The sequence below is a fragment of the Triturus cristatus genome, chromosome 10 (assembly GCF_964204655.1).
Source record: "Triturus cristatus chromosome 10, aTriCri1.1, whole genome shotgun sequence".
Lineage (NCBI taxonomy): Eukaryota > Metazoa > Chordata > Amphibia > Caudata > Salamandridae > Triturus > Triturus cristatus.
The window spans coordinates 3,577,925-3,600,088 of NC_140593.1; the positions used below are offsets into that span (position 1 = coordinate 3,577,925).

At 45.0% G+C, this 22,164-nt stretch overlaps 1 protein-coding gene across 1 annotated transcript in view; it reads right to left on the reverse strand.

Moving 5' to 3' along the window:
* Positions 1–22,164, reverse strand: part of LOC146788701 (fatty acyl-CoA hydrolase precursor, medium chain-like) — a 328,083-nt gene that overhangs the window by 218,179 nt on the left and 87,740 nt on the right. Inside the window, exon 4 of the mRNA XM_085630306.1 lies at positions 20,785–20,918. Within this exon, the coding sequence (XP_085486432.1) occupies positions 20,785–20,918 (134 nt within the window). The remainder of the gene's footprint in view (positions 1–20,784; positions 20,919–22,164) is intronic.

The window sequence follows — 22,164 nt, forward strand, 5'->3', positions numbered from 1 at the left end:
CAGAGGAGGCATTTCAGCAGACAATGAGAGTCCTTCCATGCGGAGAAATCAGCACGCAGTGGTCTGGCATCTCATTAGAGCTGTCCAGTTCATCACCAAGATGAGGTCCTACATTCTAGCCCATCGGATAATGGGGTTGGATCGTCCCTGTGGGGGATTCTTGGCTCTACACCTACACACACTCTAGGTACACTTAGAGTAGGGTTCACATAGTCGCGGTATGCTCGATTACTGCCTTGTTCAATATGCCTGAAATATAATGAGGCGACCCAGTATCCCTCAGAACCTGGGAATCTAGAAAATATACTACAACTGTTTCTGTCGGGCGACCAATTTCTTAGCATTCCATCATTAAATGTACAGAAATAAACAGAAACACACGAAGATGAGATAAATCAAAGTTAGTATATTGTACTTTTATCTTTTTGGTTTTTTACATATGTGAGGTTGTCAACAAAACAAGTTCATAATTGGAAAGACGCAAACATGACTTGTAAGTAAATAAGTGATCTTAAAGTGACACTGTGTATGAGTGAAGACCATATATTCAATGCAGTTATATACAAAACAGCACATAAAATGTTAGAATCAATGGACATCCGTCCCTAAGAGCGCAAATCTCCACAGGCCCTCTTTTGGATTCTGTTATTTTTCGTGGGGTGGACAATGTAGGGTATGGATTGTCATAATCCGTTGACGTTTTGACCAAAGATTGTTCCGTGATTGCAACAGAGTCACAGCGGGTCTTCTTCAGGACAAGAAACGGACAGCCTTAGTGGTAGTCCCACCCCAACCTCGGGCAGGAGGTGCTAAGATACAGCGGGGGCTCCTGTGCGGACCTGCTGCAGGGTGCTGGGTGGCCCCTTGGGAGAAGACTGCAAAGCGGATGCTGGAAAGGCCCCCAGTGGATAAAAATTGAATAATCTTGTGCACCAGCAAATGTGGACTGGCCGGGTGCAACCCCGAGCAGATCGAGGACAAGGAACGGCCCCGGAGGATAGCAGGACTCAGTACTGAGGTGGAAACTGTGGAAACGCGTGATCTGGTGAAACAACAGGGCCAGTCCTTACCCCCCCAACTGTGCCACAGCCCCTTAGGGGTAAGGAGGACTTGCAGAGACCCAGTGGGGGACACTACTGAGAAGTGAGCAGCTAACAGTGTGCCTTACTGGTAGTGGAAGGCTACACAGAGTGCGACAACCTGACAGGCCGCAGGGAGTACTTGTTCGACCCCTGGCTGGCGGCAGCAGTTCCCTCAGTAGCCAGACTGCGCTGATTGCTCCACCCCATAGAGGCTGTATTACACCATGACGGGGGGAAACATGAAGGCCTCACATCAAACGAAACTGGTCAAGTTCCTACTTCAGAGGGGTGCGGAGGCAAGAGAGAACCCTCAGGAGAGTCTCCCCCGGACGGCATCAGAGGGACCCTCCCTCTCCCGCAACGATGTAATGGCCGCTATACAAAGAGTACAAACTGCCCTTGAGTGTCGATTGGACTCAGTTTTGACAGAAGTGTCATTTATCCGAGCGGATCTGTAGAACATGGGAGCAAGACTGCAAGAGGTGGAAAGCGCCAAAAAGTCATTAGTGCAAGACACCACAGCGCTTATGGCCCAAATGAAAGAAATACAACTGCTCAACTCCACCCTGGAAGCTAGTTTCGAAGATCAAGAAGGGAGGTCATGGCGCAACAATGTCCGCATCTTTAGAGTTCCAGAACGTGCAGAAGGGCGGACACCTGATTTATTTGTTGAGAATCTTATCCAGCAACACCTCCAGCCAAGGGGGCTTCCACATTTGTTTTCAGTGGAGAGGGCCATTAGGGTGCTGAGTGGACGCCCCAGGCCGGGGGCACCACCCCGACCCATCATAGCATGTCTCTTCAATTATAGAGTCCGGGACTCGATTCTTCAGACCGCTCGCATAGCCCCACCAGTAGTACTCGACAATACACAGGTCACCTTTTTCCCGGACTTCACCCTTAAAACCCAAGCGCTCAGGCGGAGTTTTATGTCAGCAAAAAGAGCACTCGGGGACAAGGGTGCGAAGTACTCCATGCTGTTTCCGGCACGTCTGCGGGTGGAATCGGAAGGAAAGGCTTGGTTTTTTACCACCCTTTCCGTGACTGTGTGGGAATGGCTTGATGGCTGGAGGACGGTGGAAGGCCCTGGTGCAATGACTCAGCGTGCGAGATATAGGAGAACAGCAAAGGAGAAGGAGGCTCAAGCAGCAGTACCAGCGTGTCCGGATTTGCCACTTAGCAAATGTTTCAAAGATGGGCAGGAACAGCCCGTTGTAGTAGGATAAACTGACAGGTGCCAGCCATCTGTGAAACCCGGGGCTTTTGTCTTGTGTCTTGGGAGAGTTCACGTGGTGGGGTGCATTTTAGTTTATTTTTATTAATTGCTTTTTGTGCTGGTGCAAGGGTTGGGGCATTAATAAGCGATATGAAGCTGTATGTTTTTTTTAAACTCCATCTGGCAGCTTTCTGTAAGAGGAGCGTTATGGGCGCTCTAGGATTTGAGACACCCGTCAGTCAAGGCAGATAGAAACGTGGCCTGCTTTACGTTGTCTGTATGAGCGCTGCCTCGCGCAAGCTGCACACATACATTCATCTTTGGTCACATAACCCGGATATTTAGGTTTACGAGCTGAAGCAACGGGGGGCAAAGTAGCAATGCGGAAACCACAGCAGCGCCCGAGCTGCTGGGCAGATGCAGGGTACCTGGCGCAGGGACGTACCGATGGCTGATGTAGGTTGGTTCTGCTTTACATGACATGCTGGGTTGTGCAGCACACCTGCTCCTTCTTCCCCTGTGTCTTAAGAAAAGAGTGCCCCTCGCCCTTCCCTGCACACCGTCCAGACTAGGCCTCGCCCAACAGATCTGATAAGTGCAGATTAATGAACACCATCTATTTATTGCACTAACATTTTTGCAAACTTTTCTGGCCAGATAGCTTGACTGGTCGCCTTTCTGTTGCTTATTGCTACATTTGGGTATTAAACTAGTGAGGTACATTAACTCATGCTAAGTGCCATTGAGGTCTCCCGTGTCCAGTTTTGCACACACTGCCTGCCACCCATACCACCTTCCTCCTCCATGTCCTTCTGTCCACACAGAGATTGGTTCATAGAAATTGTCTTCCACGAGTACCCGTAGACAATAATATGTTTTTAAAATCTTGTATTTTGAGTGATACGACCACGAAGGCCCTGATTCTATATTAAAAACACAGCTTTGGACTGTACCATTTCCCTCTGAAAGGCAACATTTCTCTCATGTGTTCCCATACCTGGCGCGTCACGCAGTTTGGTGCTTCTTTTCCCTCCATGTTGAAGAGTGGTTGATGTTTCAGCCCCCAGGCTAATGTGCTGCATAGCTAAACACAAACAAGGCTCCAAAGGCGAGACCGATTGCATTGCAAATGCTTGTTTAGATACTTGTAGTGCAGTGCTTGTCTGTTATATCCAGCTAATGTTAATACAATGCCATTCTACCACAAGTGGAATGTTGAGGTGATGATGCTGTCAGAATGTTGGGGATCTGTCAGAGAAGTCACAGTTGACTGGGCTGAGCTGCCTGCTGGCTGCTCCTGGTGGGGTCTTGTACTGGTTTCCCTCTGTACCTGAACTGATCCTCATCTGGTCCTGTTCTTATCTACCTGTGATCTTGTACCATCTTCTAATAAACCTACTTAAATCATCACAACAGAGTGGACCTGATTACTACAATTTTTTGGCGTCGAATTGAATTGAAAGGACCTACTTTTGTCACCTCAAGCAACTTCCATCTCAAGCAACTTAAAAAATACATCATCCTCCAGCAACTCAATTCAAGTTATCTCAACTGGCATCCTGACCCCACCAGTGACCTCCCATCGGTCGCCCACTAGCAGTCTGCCAGTTGTTCCTGTGAGGAAAAGCACCTGGGGAGATCTACTTCTGCAGTTGCCCATTCAGTCTTGGGCGTCTACGCTCCAGAGCTATTAATAAGCGTCTTTTGCTGTGCCTTCGGTGAGGGTAAGCTTGTCAGTCACTAACGTCTGCACTGTCTGGAAGAAGTGTGTTTCTGGCTCTAATCGGCGTAACCTGCTATTTATCAATGTCTGCACTCTGGGGAGGCAGAGTGCTGCTTGCTCACTGCTACCTCTACGTGTACTGCGCTTTCAATGAGTGTTAGCCTTCTTACTTTGACATTCAGAGCCTTGTGTGCCATTTCCTCCTGTTTCTGCCATGGGCCCCATCATTGAGAGTGTGTTCCCTGTCATTCTCGGCAGAAGGAGTGGATAATCATCTACTTTTGGGACAATTTTCTGTTTAGGGGCAGCATTTACAATTATTGCTGTTTCCTTCATCTTTGTCTCTTTATTCAAGACGCCAGTGTTTTAAGGGTCCCAGTCGTAGCGAGGTGTTGGGAGACTTTTGTTTTTTATTTTGGATACTTCTGGGGTTTGGCACTGAGACATGGCAGTTTGATTCGTTGCCATTCAAAATCTACACGAGCCTCCCGACACGCGCACACTTTCATCGCGCGCAGCCTCTTCTTACCTCTGTTCCCTCAGTGATGTCTCTCCTGCCTTCACCAGGGGTCCCGCACTGTTCCTTTCTGTGACGTTTCCTTCGTGTCATCATTGCTGCCTGTCAACTTTCACAGCATGGTGATGCCGGGAGCCATCCGGCGCGGCGTCACTGTGCGTGCTGCCATTTTGTGGTTGGTGGCTAATATGGTTTACAGTGCAATATGCCTATGGATCCAACGCGAGTTTTGCCAACCACGTTTTTTTTTATATATATGAACTTTATTGTACATTTCACTAGAGATAAATGCTGGCTCACAGACAACCATCTCGTACTTCGTGTCAACATTGAAAGATGTCGAGTACATCCTCCGATTTATTAGTCCTCTTTTTCATGTCACCGGACATTTGACCCCTGCTTATGTATTGTAGTCCGGAGTCATCCCATCGAGGTCAGAGAACACTCGCATCAAGGTTGGGGACACTTTTATTTGTTTTTCTGCTGCGTTGGAAAAGCTTTTAATTTTTCATTGTGTCTCGAGTGCAGTTTTGGTTTGTCCAACTTCAGTTTAATTCTGATATTACAATGCCATCTAGTGGCCATCTATCTCATGTGCAGCAGCATTTTCTAATTTTCAGTTTGAACACTTGTTGGTCTGTTTTGTGTTCAGCAGCGCAAATGGAGTCTATGACTGTGTGAACATGTCTTCATGAAGTGTCACGAACTGTCCCACGATTGTCTGTTATTTCGGTGACAGGCACACCAGTGACTTTAACATTATACTTCTTTTATGGTGCAGTTTGTTGGGATTCAAATGTTTACTTGTACATTTTTTTTGGTAACATTTCTCGCACACAGTAACATCTACGTTGGCAGCAAGGTTATCTCTGTATTCACCAGATTTACTTAAGCTAGGAGTATCTTCATGAGGCAACAAAGTTTGTTTATTTCTAATCTTATGCATACTGCTATGTCGCTGTTCATGCATTATTTTAGTACTCTTAGCCTGTTTACATGTCTACAAGGTGCGTTTATGCAAAGGTTACAGTCCTTTCGCATTTATCAATTTGCGGGTTCCTACCCGTACGGTTTCTTATCTACCTGTCTACAAGGTGTGTGTTTATGCGAAGATTAGTCTTTTTGCATTAGTCTAGTTGCGGGTTCCTACCCGTAAGTTTTTAAGTGTACCTGTCTTCAGGGTCACTCATGCAAAGGTTTCAGTCCTATTGCATAAGTGCGGGTTCCCACCCAAACTCTGTCAGTTCTACCCTTTTATAGGGATCACATGCAAAGGTTACAGTCCTTTTGCATTACCAGGGGTTCTTATCCAAACTTTCCTTTCATTGATTGGAATATGTCATGAGTACCTACTCATATGTGCTACATTACTTCAGTGCACTGTGTGGCTTTTCCACACAAAGTTTGTTTTTACACTTATATGTGTATGGGAAGCGTTCCCAGTTTGGTGCACAAGTCATCTCTTTCTCAAGAGATTAGTCGTGGGTTCTCACCCATGCAGTTTAGTTCACATACTTAGCTTAGGTTTATACCTTATTTCAATGCTTTTCATATTTTCATTGCTAAGTATGTTCTGTTGATATTATATTTTATTGCTGTTTTTGCACTGTTATCTTTGCATTACAATTTTGTCATTGCTTTAAGATAGTGGTGTTTAGATGGGGAATTACCCTTATATTTTTTTTCCCTCATTTTTCTTGTTTCTTTCTTCTTTACTGTTTCCTTCTGAGTTCTTCTTCTTGTGTCTCTTGTGGATTCTGGACTTTCTTTTGTTTTTCTGTCGTGTTATCTTCCACTGCGTTTGTCGCTATCTGTTGCCCTGTGTTCTTTTCGTTTTCCATTTTCAGCCTCCATTTCATTCCTGTTCTGGCCAGTGGGTATGTTTTGGGGCAGTCTGTTGCGTTTTCTTTTATCCTTTTCTCTTACGTTGTTGTTTTTTTTTTCTTCTTCGCTGTTGTGTAAGAAGGGAGGATGGTTTCTATGTTTGATTCTTCTGTTTGATTCTTCTCTGTTTCTTAATTTCTCTCTGTTTGCTTTTCTCTATGGTTGTTCTCACACTGCTTTTCTCATGATCGTTGTTCTCCTTGTTTTTGTATAATCTCTTTGCTTTCACTTTCTCAGGTTTTTCTTTTCAGTTTCTAGTTTTTTTGTTTTCCGTAGGAGAAAGGGGGATATGTTATATCCTGCTAATGTTAATACAATGCCATTCTACCACAAGTGGAATGTTGAGGTGATGATGCTGTCAGAATGTTGGGGATCTGTCAGAGAAGTCACAGTTGACTGGGCTGAGCTGCCTGCTGGCTGCTCCTGGTGGGGTCTTGTACTGGTTTCCCTCTGTACCTGAACTGATCCTCATCTGGTCCTGTTCTTATCTACCTGTGATCTTGTACCATCTTCTAATAAACCTACTTAAATCATCACAACAGAGTGGACCTGATTACTACATTGTCTCTTGTTTTTTTAGTCACTAATGGAATGCGGTTTTCCATGACATTTATAGGTGGGGGACCGCAATGGAGTCCATGACGGGTGAACATCTTGATTGCAGTATTGTTGAACAATCCATGGCTGCCAAATAGGTTTGCAAGAGGTCCCTAGGGTTTACCTTCCTGTATGGTCATGGAGGGCGCAAAGATTTCATCCAACACTTTAGTTATTTGAAGTTTGCTCTGCCCCCTGGTAGGAGACGGGCAACCCTGTGTCAGGATCACGAGCCAGAGCCTGAAATTCAAGTATAGGCCATGTGAGGGTTTTCGTCTATTCCCTTCTACGGCGTGGTTTACTGAAGGTAGCACGTCTTTTTGGGGAGCTGCTTCTTCTTTATGCACAGTTCGGCCTTGGAGGGTCCTTCCACTTCCCTGCACCACCTCTGTGGGTTTCCTAAGCACACTGAAGTTTCATAGTCCTTGAACTCACGGGCATCATTATAATATGGGCACTTTTCGCATGCCCTGGGATCAGCACATCCTGTGTTACTTATAGGCAATCTTTTACGTGTATGTCTTTGGATTACTTTAGGTTGTTTTACTTTACCCTTGTCCTGATGAAGCCTGGAAGGAATGGGGGCTGAAACGCGTCAACAGCATTGATGGGAGGAATCCACTTGAAATCAAGACTTAGAATTGTATTTTGAGGCACATTTATTAAATGTTTTTGGGAGGCGCAGAAACTTCCTGTGCAAATTGTATTACCTCACAGTGTATTGCCTTAATTGAGGGTGCAAACACTGGCTTACAAAATTATGGGTACAGGCAACAAGACATATATTAATGTATATGTATATATATGTATGGTTGGTTTTGGTTTTGTTATTGTTTTCACATATCAACATAATGAATAATTTCCACAAAGGAAGTTACTGTGGTATGTGTGATTTTTGAAATTTAATAAATTGAAATGGGACAAAGTACCATTTATAGGGTAATCTAATGTTCCCTATGGTTAGTTAGTTGATATAATTTCCTCCATACCGCCTTTGTGCGTATAATTGTCAGGAACCCAAGATTACAGATAGGTTTAATTGCGCATCGAAGACTCAAAGTTTGTACACCCCGAGCAATGGAAGGTTCATGGGTGGAGCTGACTCGGAAATGGCGCCAGAAAAGGCCACCAGAACTGAGTAGCTGTTAGCGTTCTAGTGTTTGGCAGAGAACGCGCTGGAATCCTAGGTGAGGCTTGCGCTGCCTAGGAACTGCGCACTTCACCAAGAATTCTAGAGAGTCAGGTGCGCATTCCAGTGCGCGCTGACTAGAAGTGTTTCAGTTCTCGCTCGAAGGCTTTTCAGAATCTACCCTGAAGAGTTTTCGGAAGTCAGTAGATACAAGTTCGAAATCCGAGTTCCATGAAGTAAAGTGACTTTTGAGGAGAACAGCAAATCTTAGTTGTGAAGATTTCGCACCGAGTCGTCAGGAAGAGGAAGCAGCGTCAACAGGAGCATCTGAAGGAAGCACGAGAAAAATGAAGCCAAGTTAACGAGTGTATATTTGTCACGTCAGAGAACTGAAGTAAATTACCGAAAGCAATAGAGTCATAGAACTTACTGTGAGGGAAGTGGCTTTACTGTAATTCTTCACAGAGGTAACTAGTAGTAACAACAAGTCCTGAAAAAGAATTGCAATATAGATTAGAACTCTTGAGCAACTACAAATAATAGAATAAGATAAAACCATACTTACCACAGAAATAAGTCGTCGAACAATAGCTAAGTACTGAGAGAGTAATACCACCACGAAAAGAGAAGAAAGCATTAAACACACAGATGAATAATTACCAATAGGAAAAGACCTCAAACACAGTAAGTAGTATACCAAATTAAAATAGATAACGTCAGGTTTAAAAGAAAGCAGAAGTTCTTAACAGATAAATGTAACTATATTACAGGTGTGCAAAAAAGAAAAAGAAGCTGTGAATTAAGGCAGATACCAAGGAAGATAAGACATAGGAGAGTAAAGAGAAAAAATAGGAAAGTAAGTGAGAAGCTCAGAGTGAAAGATTTATATGAGGCAGACAAACCTTGGGTCCTAGCTATTTCCTTTTTTTTTTAATTGAAGACGAAGAATATAGTTAATGAAATAAAAGCATACACAGAAAAGAAATAGAAGAGAAGCAGAGTTCTGAAATTAGCATGGTAAGGAAATAAGGCAATAGGGGTTAAGAGATAAGAGAGGTTAAGGACTAAAAGTTTATGATAACAATAACTCTTATCTACAGGTTATCTCTTCAGCAAAAGAAGTCTGCTGGACGGACTCCTGAAGGAAGCCGCAGAACAGTCTCTTCTCTCTTTTGTTATTTTATCCACTTTCCCCCTTCCCCCTAGATAGCCACTCTAGAGACTTGTCACACTAAGCTCTGGATTGCTGTCGGGGTGGATTTGGGAACTAGCATCTCTGTTCCTGTGTAAGTTGAGTACCGTAATTAGAGTCTGACAATAATGCACATGTATATTATGCAAGAATTACGTTGGTTCAATAAACTTATTGAAAATGTCTCACTTTGTATTCTCTGTATTCTTCTCTGAGAATAAGTGAGCACGAGTGACTGAGCGAGAGGTTCTGTACTGTTTCCACGATCCCTGAGGGGACAGGGTTGTCATGTTCTGTGGTTGCCAGAAACCATTCGCTCTCTGGTAGGCTACGGGGGCTTACGGTGACACAGTGACCTAGCTGGACTTTAGGCCAATATATCGTGCGTGGTGTCCGGGAATCCGTCTTGACACCAAGACCCTGGTTTATGTCGTCCAAACCATGCGCAGATCCTACGGATCAGTAGGAACTCCACGACGGGCGTGTGCTCTTTTGATGCTTGACATTTAGCCTGGCCAGATATTCCTTCAATGTGTTGCTGGTGAATGGCAGACCGTTGTCAGATTTGGGAATGGGGGGGATACCCCAAACTACAGAGATGTTATCGGCCTCTCAATGACCGTGTCATGGGTTGTCTATGATAAGTCCTCTACTGAAGGAAAACGTGAATGCTTATTGAGGGCTACCATGAGATGTGGTCTGTTTTCCAAAGGCCCAAAGAATTCAACTGCACCTCTTTCCCAAGTCTGTGCAAGAAGGTCAGACATTGTCGATGGGTGCTGCATCACTTTGAGGCAAAGGCCGTTGCAAAGATTGCACTCTTTCAGTCACCTCTCAACTCGCTCACTTAGGCGCGGGAACCACACTCGGTCTCTTAGGGATCTTTTGGTAGCTACCGAACCACAGTGTCCTTCATGGGCAGTTCAATGACCTGTTGTCTTAGACTCCCGGGTATGACGATTTTTGAGCCTCTCAATACAACTCCTCCTTTAGTAATGTACAGTTCATCCTGTACATTTTTGAATTTTTTAAGCCAATGGTCGAGCTTGCTTGTTCCATGATTGAAATGATGTGTTTGAGACGACGCATGTTGTTATCAGCATTTGAAGCAGCAGGGATCTGTTCAATGGAGAGGGCTGCTGGTTTGCTGGAAGTCGCAATGAAGTTAATGTACTCCTCAGCCATTTTGGTCGTCAAATTGTGCCACTGTAACAAACTCGTGAAAAGTAATCAGCAGGGTTCTGATCTTTGCCCGGCTTGTGTACAATCGCATAGTCATACTCTTGCAGTCACAACCCCCATCTCTCAATGCACGGGGACATCTCGGCCTTCGATCGCCTAAAAACAGTGAGCTGCGCTTGGTGGTCTGTAATGGTAGTGAAATATTCTCCATATAGAAGCACATGAACATGTTCGAAGCCCACACTACAGCCGGACTCTACTGCTCTAGCTGAGAATAGGCACATTATGAGTCAGACCTGTTTTTATGACTCGGAAAGGATATTTAATAAAAACTTGAGGTAATTGAATCTATGTGAAAGGCGAGACTCTATAGCTTTACCAATGTTTGTTTGTCTCTGGGGTGTGACCTGCCTGAACCATCTTTGAAGCCCTCCGTCCCCTCTTGCTGCACTTGCTTGATGCAATTCAGAGCTAGAAGTATGCCTTAAAACTTCTAAACTTCATGTCAGCACTCAAATATAGGTGGACACTAAAATAGGCATACGAGGGTGGTATGGTTTATACGAGGGTCGTATGGTTCATACACGGGTGGTATGGTTTATACGAGGGTGGTATGGTTCATACACGGGTGGTATGGTTTATACGAGGGTGGTATGGTTTATACGAGGGTCGTATGGTTCATACACGGGTGGTATGGTTTATACGAGGGTGGTATGGTTTATACGAGGGTGGTATGGTTCATACACGGGTGGTATGGTTTATACGAGGGTGGTATGGTTTATACGAGGGTCGTATGGTTCATACACGGGTGGTATGCTTTATACGAGGGTGGTATGGTTTATACGAGGGTCGTATGGTTCATACACGGGTGGTATGCTTTATACGAGGGTGGTATGGTTTATACGAGGGTCGTATGGTTCATACACGGGTGGTATGCTTTATACGAGGGTGGTATGGTTTATACGAGGGTCGTATGGTTCATACACGGGTGGTATGGTTTATACGAGGGTGGTATGGTTTATACGAGGGTGGTATGGTTTATACGAGGGTGGTATGGTTCATACGAGGGTGGTATGGTTTATACGAGGGTGGTATGGTTTATACAAGGGTGGTATGGTTTATACGAGGGTGGTATGGTTTATACGAGGGTGGTATGGTTTATACGAGAGTGGTATGGTTTATATGAGGGTGGTACGGTTTATACGAGGGTGGTATGGTTCATACGAGGGTGGTATGGTTTATACGAGGGTGGTATGGTTCATACGAGGGTGGTATGGTTTATACGAGGGTGGTATGGTTTATATTAATCATGCAGTGATTACGGTCCCTCAGCTATGTCACTCATTGTGATGCCACCAGGGTTAAGGTCATGCTGTTGTAAGGTTCAACGGCCCCAACACAAATCGCCATTTATAGTTCCACGTTTAAACTTGATATCTTTTTCTGAACTCCAACTTTCTACAGGCTTTGCACGTACACGACAGCATACTTAGAAATCATTCTGCATGCAGTCTGCTTCTTAGAAGGGGTATGCCTAGTACACTCCGTCCAAGGTTAGGAACATGGAGCACCATGCCCTTGCTTTTGGTTGTCTGCCTGGAGACAGCTCTGAGTCCAAAGGCAAACAATCGCATCAGCGCTGCATCTCTGAGACAGGGCGATTCGAACAGGGCTTTTATTATTTAAACCACCTCTGAGCTAAATGCGGCAGAGAAGCACTTCTACGGAATACTTACTGTGTCTGAGATGCAGCCCTGCTGACTCTAATCTCTATCCTGCCCAGGACAACAGCCAGTTCTATACCAGATCAGCCCATTTGCACCACCTCCATTACGCCAGGGGACTCCATCCCCCAAACTACAACATGGCAGGAGTCGCCAACGCATTGCGGAAGCACCAGGTGGTGCTTAAAAGTGGAACAGGGCTCTCGTAGCGAGGGACTCGGGCGTGCTGGGGCAACGCCCGGGCCAAAGGCAGGCCCGTCTGTGCCCGTCAGCGACAGGAAGAGGCGGGGCGGGGCCACTCCCCTTGGCCGTTTAAGTCGCTGTCACCAAATCTGTAAGTGACCTCCAGGAACTTCTCCTGATATACCTTTTATACCTTCTGTTACAGTGGCCACGCGCTCCTTGAAAATCTCCTTGTGTTTTCTCCAAACCTGTGACTGTGATTGTGACCTAACAGTTCCTCTTCGGGAGCTTAGCGGTGGGGGGTGTTCCATTTGTCTTTTGATTTCGCATCTTTGGTGCCTCTAATGATATTGACAGCTATCAGTCATACATTTAGAGATGGGTAAAAGAAAAGCTCATGGCCCGGAATTGCTCAATAAGAGGCCCTCTAGTGTGGTCTGCCGCGAGTCACTGGACAGGATTTAGACTATCCTAAACGAGGGCCACCACATAGCTCGTTCCGGCTCATCACGCTCCATATCTGTGTTTCACGGTCCCACTAGCTCATCGAATGCCGCGGGCTGTGTGATGTTCACCTGTCCTGAACCACCTCCAGCAAAATAATCAGCCAGGCAGATACCTCCAATGTTTAAAAACCAAAACAAAAGGCGTAGCAAGGCCGCAGCCACTGGACCCTCTGAAGCGGAGCCTAGCGTATCTATTGCTCCACTCTGTAATGATTTATAAGGAGCGCCTAGTGTTATACGGAGGACTGTACACATTGGATGCCACAATAGGAAAATGGGATGGGGCGGTTGGTAGTGACCCCGAAGAGTCCTGCTCAATCTCTGCTGGTGAAATCTGGTTATTAAAAGATCAAATTAAGTCACTGATAGCTCAATTAATTACTCTAAGAGTGAAGGTAGCCAGTTTGCTAGAGAGGGTAAATGGTGAGAACTTGGGCCTATCAGAAACCATGATACCACCAACAAACTTGGCCTCTAGAGAAATCGAAGGAAGTAGTTTGGCCAAAGCATCCTCAACCCAAGATCCCACGCAAAGCAGATGTGCCCATTTATTGACACATACTGCTCAGTGCGGCAGCTCCAATGATACTCCCAGCTCAACTGCCAGGAACACATCAGGATTTGTTCAAGCCTGCGGGATCGGCAGAGGAGAGGTTGCTCTAGATGAATGGATCTTGTATTAGCAAGAATATGAAAGGCACTAGATAAAGGGATAGTAAGGGATGTTGTTTATATGAGATCCCGGGCATTGGACAATCGAGTGGTGATCTATCTCACAAAGCTTCCCTTGGAAAGACGTGAAGACCAAGACTGTCTCAAGAACAAGGTCATCGACTGGTTTAGGTCCACACAGCGCGGTTATTCAATCATTAGAGACGATATAGAATTGGTAAAAGAGTCACTATGCAGAAATCAATTCGGGACATGAATGAAGTCAGCTTCTACAACAAGGGCATAATCTCGGGATTGTTGCCAATTGATTCACGTGTTATCTCTCAAGCACCTACCCGTATCTCTATTAGATACAGACCCCCAGCTGGTACCCACGTCAGGCCTTTGCTGTCGCCAGGCTCTGGAACCTCTACAAGGCCACCATTGACTTCTTGCGGACCAGTCCCATTAGAGCTGCCCATATTTTAAAGGGGGGATTGGAGAGGGCAGAGTTGACCACCTTTCCACAAACAGATAAAATCAGTAAACATGGTTGGGTTTGCAAGTGCCTTAGTAACACCACCTTTTACCCCTCACTAACAAATACCCCTGCACCATCTGACCCGGCTATTGACCCAGAGGTAATTTGTGAACCCGTCTCTGTGGACGAAAGTGGGGGTGTGATTGCCCCAATTCTTTGGAATGTGAAGGGGGGGACTCTTTTAACTGCTCATTCAGGTTTCTTGCATGGTATGTGGCTGGGATTTCAAAGCTGCTGGCTGATCCGGAATGGTGCTCTTTGTGGACTCCTTTGATGTAATTTTAGATCAGGAAACCTGGAGTATGCATTGTCCACATAGAAATGGCTTTTCTGCTTACGCTACAAATGCCGTGAGAAAAGACATGGGCAGACCCTTGGGACGGCTTGCGGTATGGGTAATAAACGAATTAGGGGTCTAAGTTAAACTTTTAAAAATGACTCCCTAGAAATTCTAGCGCTGGAGCGTACTTTTCATAGTGGACCGAAAATAAGGATATTTAATGTATATAATAGAGTGTTGCGGGACGAGTAGGAAATCAAAACCTTGGGCCCGATTCACAGAACTAACTTAAGACAAAATCCTAACCTTACTACCATTTTGGTATTCACAGAAGGCACGTACTCATTTTGGTATTCACAGAAGGCACTTACTCCTTTCGGTATTCACAGAAGTTAGGAGTCCTAACTTTAGGACTCCTAAATGCCTTCTGTGAATACCGAAAGTCTTAAAATTAGGATTTTTCGCAGTTTAGTAGTAGTATAGTTAGGACTCCTAACTTTAGGACTCCTAAATGCCTTCTGTGAATACTGAAAGTCTTAAAATTAGGATTTTTCTCAATTTAGTAGTCCTAAATTTAGACTTAGGACTACTAAATTGAGAAAAATCCTAATTTTAAGAATTTCGGTATTCACAGAAGGCATTTAGGAGTCCTAAAGTTAGGAGTCCTAACTATACTACTACTAAACTGAGAAAAATCCTAATTTTAAGACTTTCGGTAGTCACAGAAAGCATTTAGGAGTCCTAAAGTTAGGAGTCCTAAACTTAGGACTACTAAATTGAGAAAAACCCTAATTTTAAGAATTTCGGTATTCACAGAAGGCATTTAGGAGTCCTAAAGTTAGGAGTCCTAACTATACTACTACTAAACTGAGAAAAATCCTAATTTTAAGACTTTCGGTATTCACAGAAGGCATTTAGGAGTCCTAAAGTTAGGACTCCTAACTTCTGTGAATACCGAAAGGAGTAAGTGCCTTCTGTGAATACCAAAATGAGTACGTGCCTTCTGTGAATACCAAAATGGTAGTAAGTTTAGGATTTTGTCTTAAGTTAGTTCTGTGAATCGGGCCCAGTGTGTACCCTTGATCACGCTCTGTTTCACTATTCAGACAACATCCCTACTTTAGTTGCAGGGGGTTTCAACTGCACGTTTGACCCGCTTGCCCGATCCCTCCAGATCTGACTGATGAGTGGGATAGAGAGTGGCAAATACCACAACTAGACCTCCCCAGTTAGGTGGTCCAAGAGAGGTGCCCAGTTGCTCTTACTATGCAGCATGATTTGAGAGCCACAAATGGGAGGGCTAACTCCGATGTCAATGGTGACCCCACTTTTAGTAGACCAGGCCACGAAAGCAGAATAGATTAGTGCCTGGTATCGCTCAACCTTTGCCACTTAGTCCAAGACGTGACAGTGGCCAAGAGGGTCGATAGCGACCACAATGCATTAGTACTCGCACTCTCCAAGCAGGGCACACCCGTGCCAGACTTAAGGGGTAGGACGGAACTAGGTGGGACTGGGTGGCGGGACATCCAGGGGCATTAGACGCAGCTAAGAGCCAAGTATGTCTTACAATAGAGGAGTTAGCCAATTATACTATTAACAACACCGTGGAGACATTGGGCCCCAGGCATAAGGTACTATACACAGAGACAAGGGAACTGTTCACTAATCCGTGAAAACCACAGAAAAAGGAAGGGAATTGCATACACCAGAAGCCACCTTGCCAGGGTACCTGGTATAACAAAGACTGTAGGCTTTCAAAGGAAGCGCTTATATGAGCCATTAAGCAGAAATCCCGCCCTGAGGCTGTGGCCTGTAGAGTATAGACGGGCAATCAATTCTGCAAAGAGGGAGCGGGAGAGCTCACCGCGGCCCTCTTTAGGGAATGAAGCGGCGTACTGACTCCAGGGGAGCGAGAGGGCCCTAGATGTCCCCGTCCAGCCCGAGGGGCGGGCGGTGCGCTTTGGCTCTCTTTATGAATCTAGGGATAAGATCGCTGAGGGAGACTGCCACGGATGCGGGGTGCTGTCTGCAGGAGAGGGTGGTGATCTCTTATTCACTATAGAAGAAACGCAAGCAGCAATCCGCTCCTGCGTTTCAACCCGCGCCCCAACGACTTATATAAAGAGGATATAGCACTTTGGGGATCATACATACATCTTTTAACTAGCTCAATTTTAGCTGGTACTCCCACCCCCTCCTCTTGGAATGCTGCAGAGGCTGCTCCCATATATAAAATGAGGGACAGAGCTAAGCCACTCAGCTGTAGGCCAATTAGCCTTATTGATTCCTTACAGGAGATTTTCGGCAAGCAAATTTTAGGACAAATTCAGGATTGGATCCTTGAGTCCCGTATTTTAAGTGACTTCTAATCGGGTTTTCGAGCAAAGATAAGTACCTTGGATCAGGCTTATCACCTTCTTTGCATCAACTGGAAGGAAGTGGCAGTCAAGGGAGGAAAGCTTTATGTGGCCTTTGTTGACCTTCGGTCTGCCTTTGACCTGGTCCCACGTACAGGACTCTGGAGCGTTTTAAAGGAACGCGGTATTCCGACAATTCTTTGAGATGTTTTAATTAGATTACATTCATCCAACACAGCACAAGTGAGGTGGGGGGAGAACAACAAAGTTACAGATCCCTTCCCAGTTCAGTGTGGAGTGTGGCAGGGATGTGTTCTTTCCCCCACTCTTATTACTCTTTTTATTTATGGTGTCACCCACTTTTTCTTTAGATAGAGATGGGTGTGATGCCCCAAAAATCGGTGCATAAAGAGTTCCTGCCCTTCTTTTCGCCGACGACACGCTTTTAATTTCCAAATCACCGCAGGGACTACAGCAGCTTTTGAATGATTTTATTATGTTTTGTGATGCCCGAGGGTTGGTGCTAAATGAGTCTTAAAGTAAGTATATAGGGGCATATTATCAACGAGGTGATAAAAAATTATCACTGCTTTTGCGTCCATTTTCGGACAAAAAGCGGCGATGATTTATCAGCCTATTAGCAAGGACACGCTAACGCATGAATCCATGCTCCTCTGTTATCGCTACTTTCCTTACGACTGCTTTGAAACTGACTTAGCCATGATATCCTATGGAAGGTGGATATCATGGCTAAGTATGTGTAGCCCTATCAGCAAGCTATCCCCAAAAGTTGTGCAATTATCGCTGCATTTCCAGCGATAATCGCACCGTTGGCAGCTTGCACTGTGAATTTTATCGCTTTGGAGACACGCGTTGCTGATAGCACGCTATCTCCGCGATAAAATTCAGAGTTGGCCGGCAATAATTATACCCGCGCTAATTGCGCTTAGCGATAATTATCGCCAGCCCTTGCTGATATGCCCATTGGTTTTTCTAAAAGGAGCGGCCAACACCACAAAAAGATCAGTGTCAATCGGAAACAGTGAGCTGGAACAAGTTGATGCCTTCGACTACCTTGGCATCCGCCTGACATCAACAATTAATTGGGCTGCACATATTGAGAAAGTCAAAATGCAATTATTACACCAGACTGCTAACATCACCAAAAAACATAGGAAAACACTGTCTAGACAGCTCGCCCGTGCCCTGGAAATCTATAACATCAAGGTATTAGGAAGAGCACTCTATGGAGCTGAGCTGTGGGGCACTGGTACCATAAATTGCTTGTCTGCAATTGAGAATCGCTTCCGTAGATCTTTGGTGGACTTACCTTCCAGTACCCCATTGATGACCCTTTACCTGGACCTTGCACACAGACAGCTAGTACAAAAACTAAAATACAAACTTGTAATGTTTTGGCATAGGCTATGGTCAGTGGATGAGCTTGCCCCTTTCCGGGAGTCTTTAGTAGAGCTCCTGAGGTTACCATCGATATCCTCGATCTCCTGGTTCAGATAAGTAAGAGAGCTACTGGGGAGGCTTGGAATGGAGGGGTTCTGGACAAACCCGGGAAGCCGAGCCACCACTTCAATAATAAAGCTGAAAGCAAGCCTCTGGGAAGCCATATAAAAAAAGTACTGGTAAAAACCGAGGGTCGCTTGACTTCTGAATTCTTAGATTCTTAGATTTTAAATATTTTTACTGCTTTGAGGTCACAACAGATGAAACTGTCTCCCCAACGGCACATAAACTGTTTTTCCAGTTTTGATATAAGACCCTTCCCACAAAACAGTTTGGTTTGAAGTGGTGTAATGATGTTCTTATTGACGACCTTTGTACCGTGTGCAATGCCAGTTTAGAAACAATTGTACATTTGTTATTCTTTCAAGAAAAAAATGGCTAATCCCACTGTGCAAACTAGTTGCTCCAGCCCACTACCTCGAGGTGTTAAGAACTGTGATGACTGATACTCGTAGAGCTGTGGTTTTTGGCCTGTCTAGATACTGGCATGCGCTTTGGATTAGGCACACTAAATGCACTTTATGATATATCAAAATGTTAGTCCCTGTGATTTTAATGATACTTTTATGGTAATAAGAACATTTAAGACTATCTTTTTATTTAATTTTATTCAAACTGTACTGTGTACTCTTATGATATTTTATGATCGAAATAAAGTTGATGACTGAATGAAAGTATGCTTCCTACACAGGCATAGGGAGTTGGGTTGTACCAAGAGTTGTGGCAGAAGGTACTCCCGCTTTGCTCTCGATAGTGTAGGTAGAACAAGTTAGGAGTATATGTATGTGCATAATTATATATTCATATAATCATACAATATTGTGGTAATGGTTGAATTGTTTATCTTTTTTACCATTCTTGTCATACTGGTCTCAATGCTTTGTTTCCTTCTGCTAATAATTGTAGCTCTTGTTTTTACATAAATGTTTCAAATGCCAATTTGTATATTTCTGGTGTCTCCCTTTGGGCATGCCTGACTGACAACGAAAGGGTAGATTGTTTCCAAGGTTTCCTTGAGGAATTAGAGGAGTCTTGTTCTGAGGTTTCAGATATCATCCGGTACCCTGTAAGGTTAGGGTCCAGATGTGAGGTAACTAGGAATTGGGCCAACATACATTGATGATATGTGTGGACAACATAAACGTCATATTTTGACATTTATGGTGTCCTGATAGACAGTCCTACTTGATTCGTAGAAACCGCAGGGCAATCTGACATGAACCCCTGGAAAAATTCCGGCTCAAATTTAATTTAATTTAAGTCAAAGGGTGTGTGATATCCCTTCTGCTACCTCTGGTATTTGAAGAACCAACGTCTATGGTTGAGACTTTCCTCACCGTGCGCATGGGACACTTTCACAGATTTCTGTGTGAGACCTCCATGGCTTCGGGAGTGGTCCCTTACAAGAGTCCTGGGTACAGCACGAGATGTGCCACTCTAAATTAGGAGCCCCCTGTGCCATTTCCATCAGCTTTGAGACTTCCAATGGGTTCCCGGACTGGGCTTCCTCATCAGGAACACTTCTTCCCTCCCCTCATGCATGGGGCAGATGTCCACAGATGCTCTTCTGTCTGCCCTGCTCTAAATCCACAAATGCAGAGCTCCCAAGGCCCACACAGAGCGACGAGCAGCGGCAACTTCACCATTCCTACTCCACAGATAGGGGCTAGCGATGGAGTCTGGGAATACCTTCATGACAAACAGTCGAAGTACGGCATGATGTGGTACCTACTACAATTATGAGAACTCACACACACTCACTCAGCAGTATAACTTACAGCTCCCTGGAATACTTCCTAAGAGAGCACCATGCCTCCTAAGAGATCCTTCATACTTCCTAAGTGAGCCCACATGCCTCTTTAGAGAGCCCCCATGCCTCTTAAAAGACCCCATTACTCCTAAAAGTGTCTCCATGCATCCTAAAAGAGCCCCCATATCTCTTCAGAGAGCCTGCATACCTCCTAAGAGAGCTCCAATGCCTCCTAAGATAGATCTATACCTCCTTAGAGAGCCCCACATCTCCTTATAGAGCTGCCATGTCTCTTAAGGGATCCCCCATATCTCAGAAGAGAGCATCCACAGCTCTTAAGAGAGCTCCCATACCTCCTCCAAAGAGAACCCCATATCTCCTTAGAGAGCCCCCATATCTTTGAAGGGAGCCCATATGCCTCCCAAGAGTCCAGGATAAGCTGGAGACTATGAGGCCTATCGGAGGACTCAGCAAACTCCATAACGGTCTGAACGCCAACCATGGGGGATGTTATTTAACATAGTCTCAGTCTTTACTCTCACCCAAAAAACACAGAGTACCTCCAGGCCCTTCTCACCATTACCTGTTGGTGAGCTCATTGAGTTAGATATACCTTCAGTACCCAATGGCGGTACAATGATAACTGCGATCCAGTAATGTGAACATGAGTCTTGGGTAATCACCAGGGCTGGATGCAGAGATCCATGATCTGGTTCTTCTGCTGTGCGTATGATGTGGTTTGTTACCTGAAGAATCCCAGAACTCCCAGCCGGTACTGGATGGAAACCACCACCACGTTCTCATAGGCCGATAACGCTGATCCATGGATGAAAGATGCAGATCCCATGGTCAGGCCACCGCCGTGAATCCAGACCATCACCTGGAAGTGAGATACAAAGAACACCTGAGAATAGTCCAAGCTCACTGGGTACACTTTACATCTAGTCACCTTCATAGAGTGATCCTTCCCCATAGGGGTTGGCCAACAGACTGCCCCTTCCCCAGAGGGATTGGTCAACAGACTCACCTGTACCCAGAGAGGCTGATTCATAGAGTGTTCCTTACCCCAAGGGCTGATTAACGGAATTAACTTCATGGTGAAGAGCACTGGTTGGGAGGTTATTGTGGAGTTAATGGTATTAGTACTAAAAATAAGTACTAAAAGGACCAACATTAGTGGCATTCGTCTGTTCGGGGTTTTAGCACGAGGAATCACAATTGCAGAAGTATAAATAGTAGTTTTTAGCACTACTTCCAGCAGAACAAAAACTTGTAATTATGGCACTAATGACTCGGATGAGTAATATTCGTGCCACGGAGGCCTGGAGTAGTGGCACCAGTAGTGGTAATAATAGCAGTCCCAGCTTCAGTAGTAATCGCTGGAGCAATCATAATAAAAGTAGTCATAGTTACGTCAGTAGCAGCACTGCTGTAGTAGTAACAGTTGCAGTAGTAACAGTACTGCTGTAGCAATAATAGTAGTAACAGTTGCAGTAGTAACAGTACTGCTGTAGCAATAATAGTAGTAACAGTTGCAGTAGTAATACTGCTACAGTAATAATAATAGTAACAGTTGAAATAGCAATACTGCTGTAGCAATAATAGTAGTTGCAGTAGCAGTACTGACGTAGTGATAATGACTGAATGAAAATGGTATAATCAGAGTGCGCGGCCATTCCCAGCGGGGCCCCCGGCACTAAGCGGAAATGAAAGTAGCTGCATAAACGTACTGAGTCTTGGTCGATCTTTATAATAGTTAAGTAATAATAGTAGTAACTGTCGCAGTAGGAGTACTGATGTAATTATAATAGTAGTCACAGCTACATCAGAAACATTACTGATGCAGCACTAATAGTATGAACCAAGAAGTGGTATGCAGTTCCTGAGTGGGTCAAAGGGTGATGTTAGTGGAGAGAGCCACTCATAGCATAGGGTAGTCCCCTATAATGGACAGGGAGGGGAATACTCCCTTCGGAACGAGGGCCCTCACACACCCAGCCAGCGAGGTGTCATGCTTCATCATAAGGTCTGCTCCTCGTCGGGTCGGCGCTGCAATACCCAACGGGCGCCCAATGAGGGGCTCTTTAGCGGAGATCTTTTGTTCCTGCTGTTTGGTGCGGTGCGAG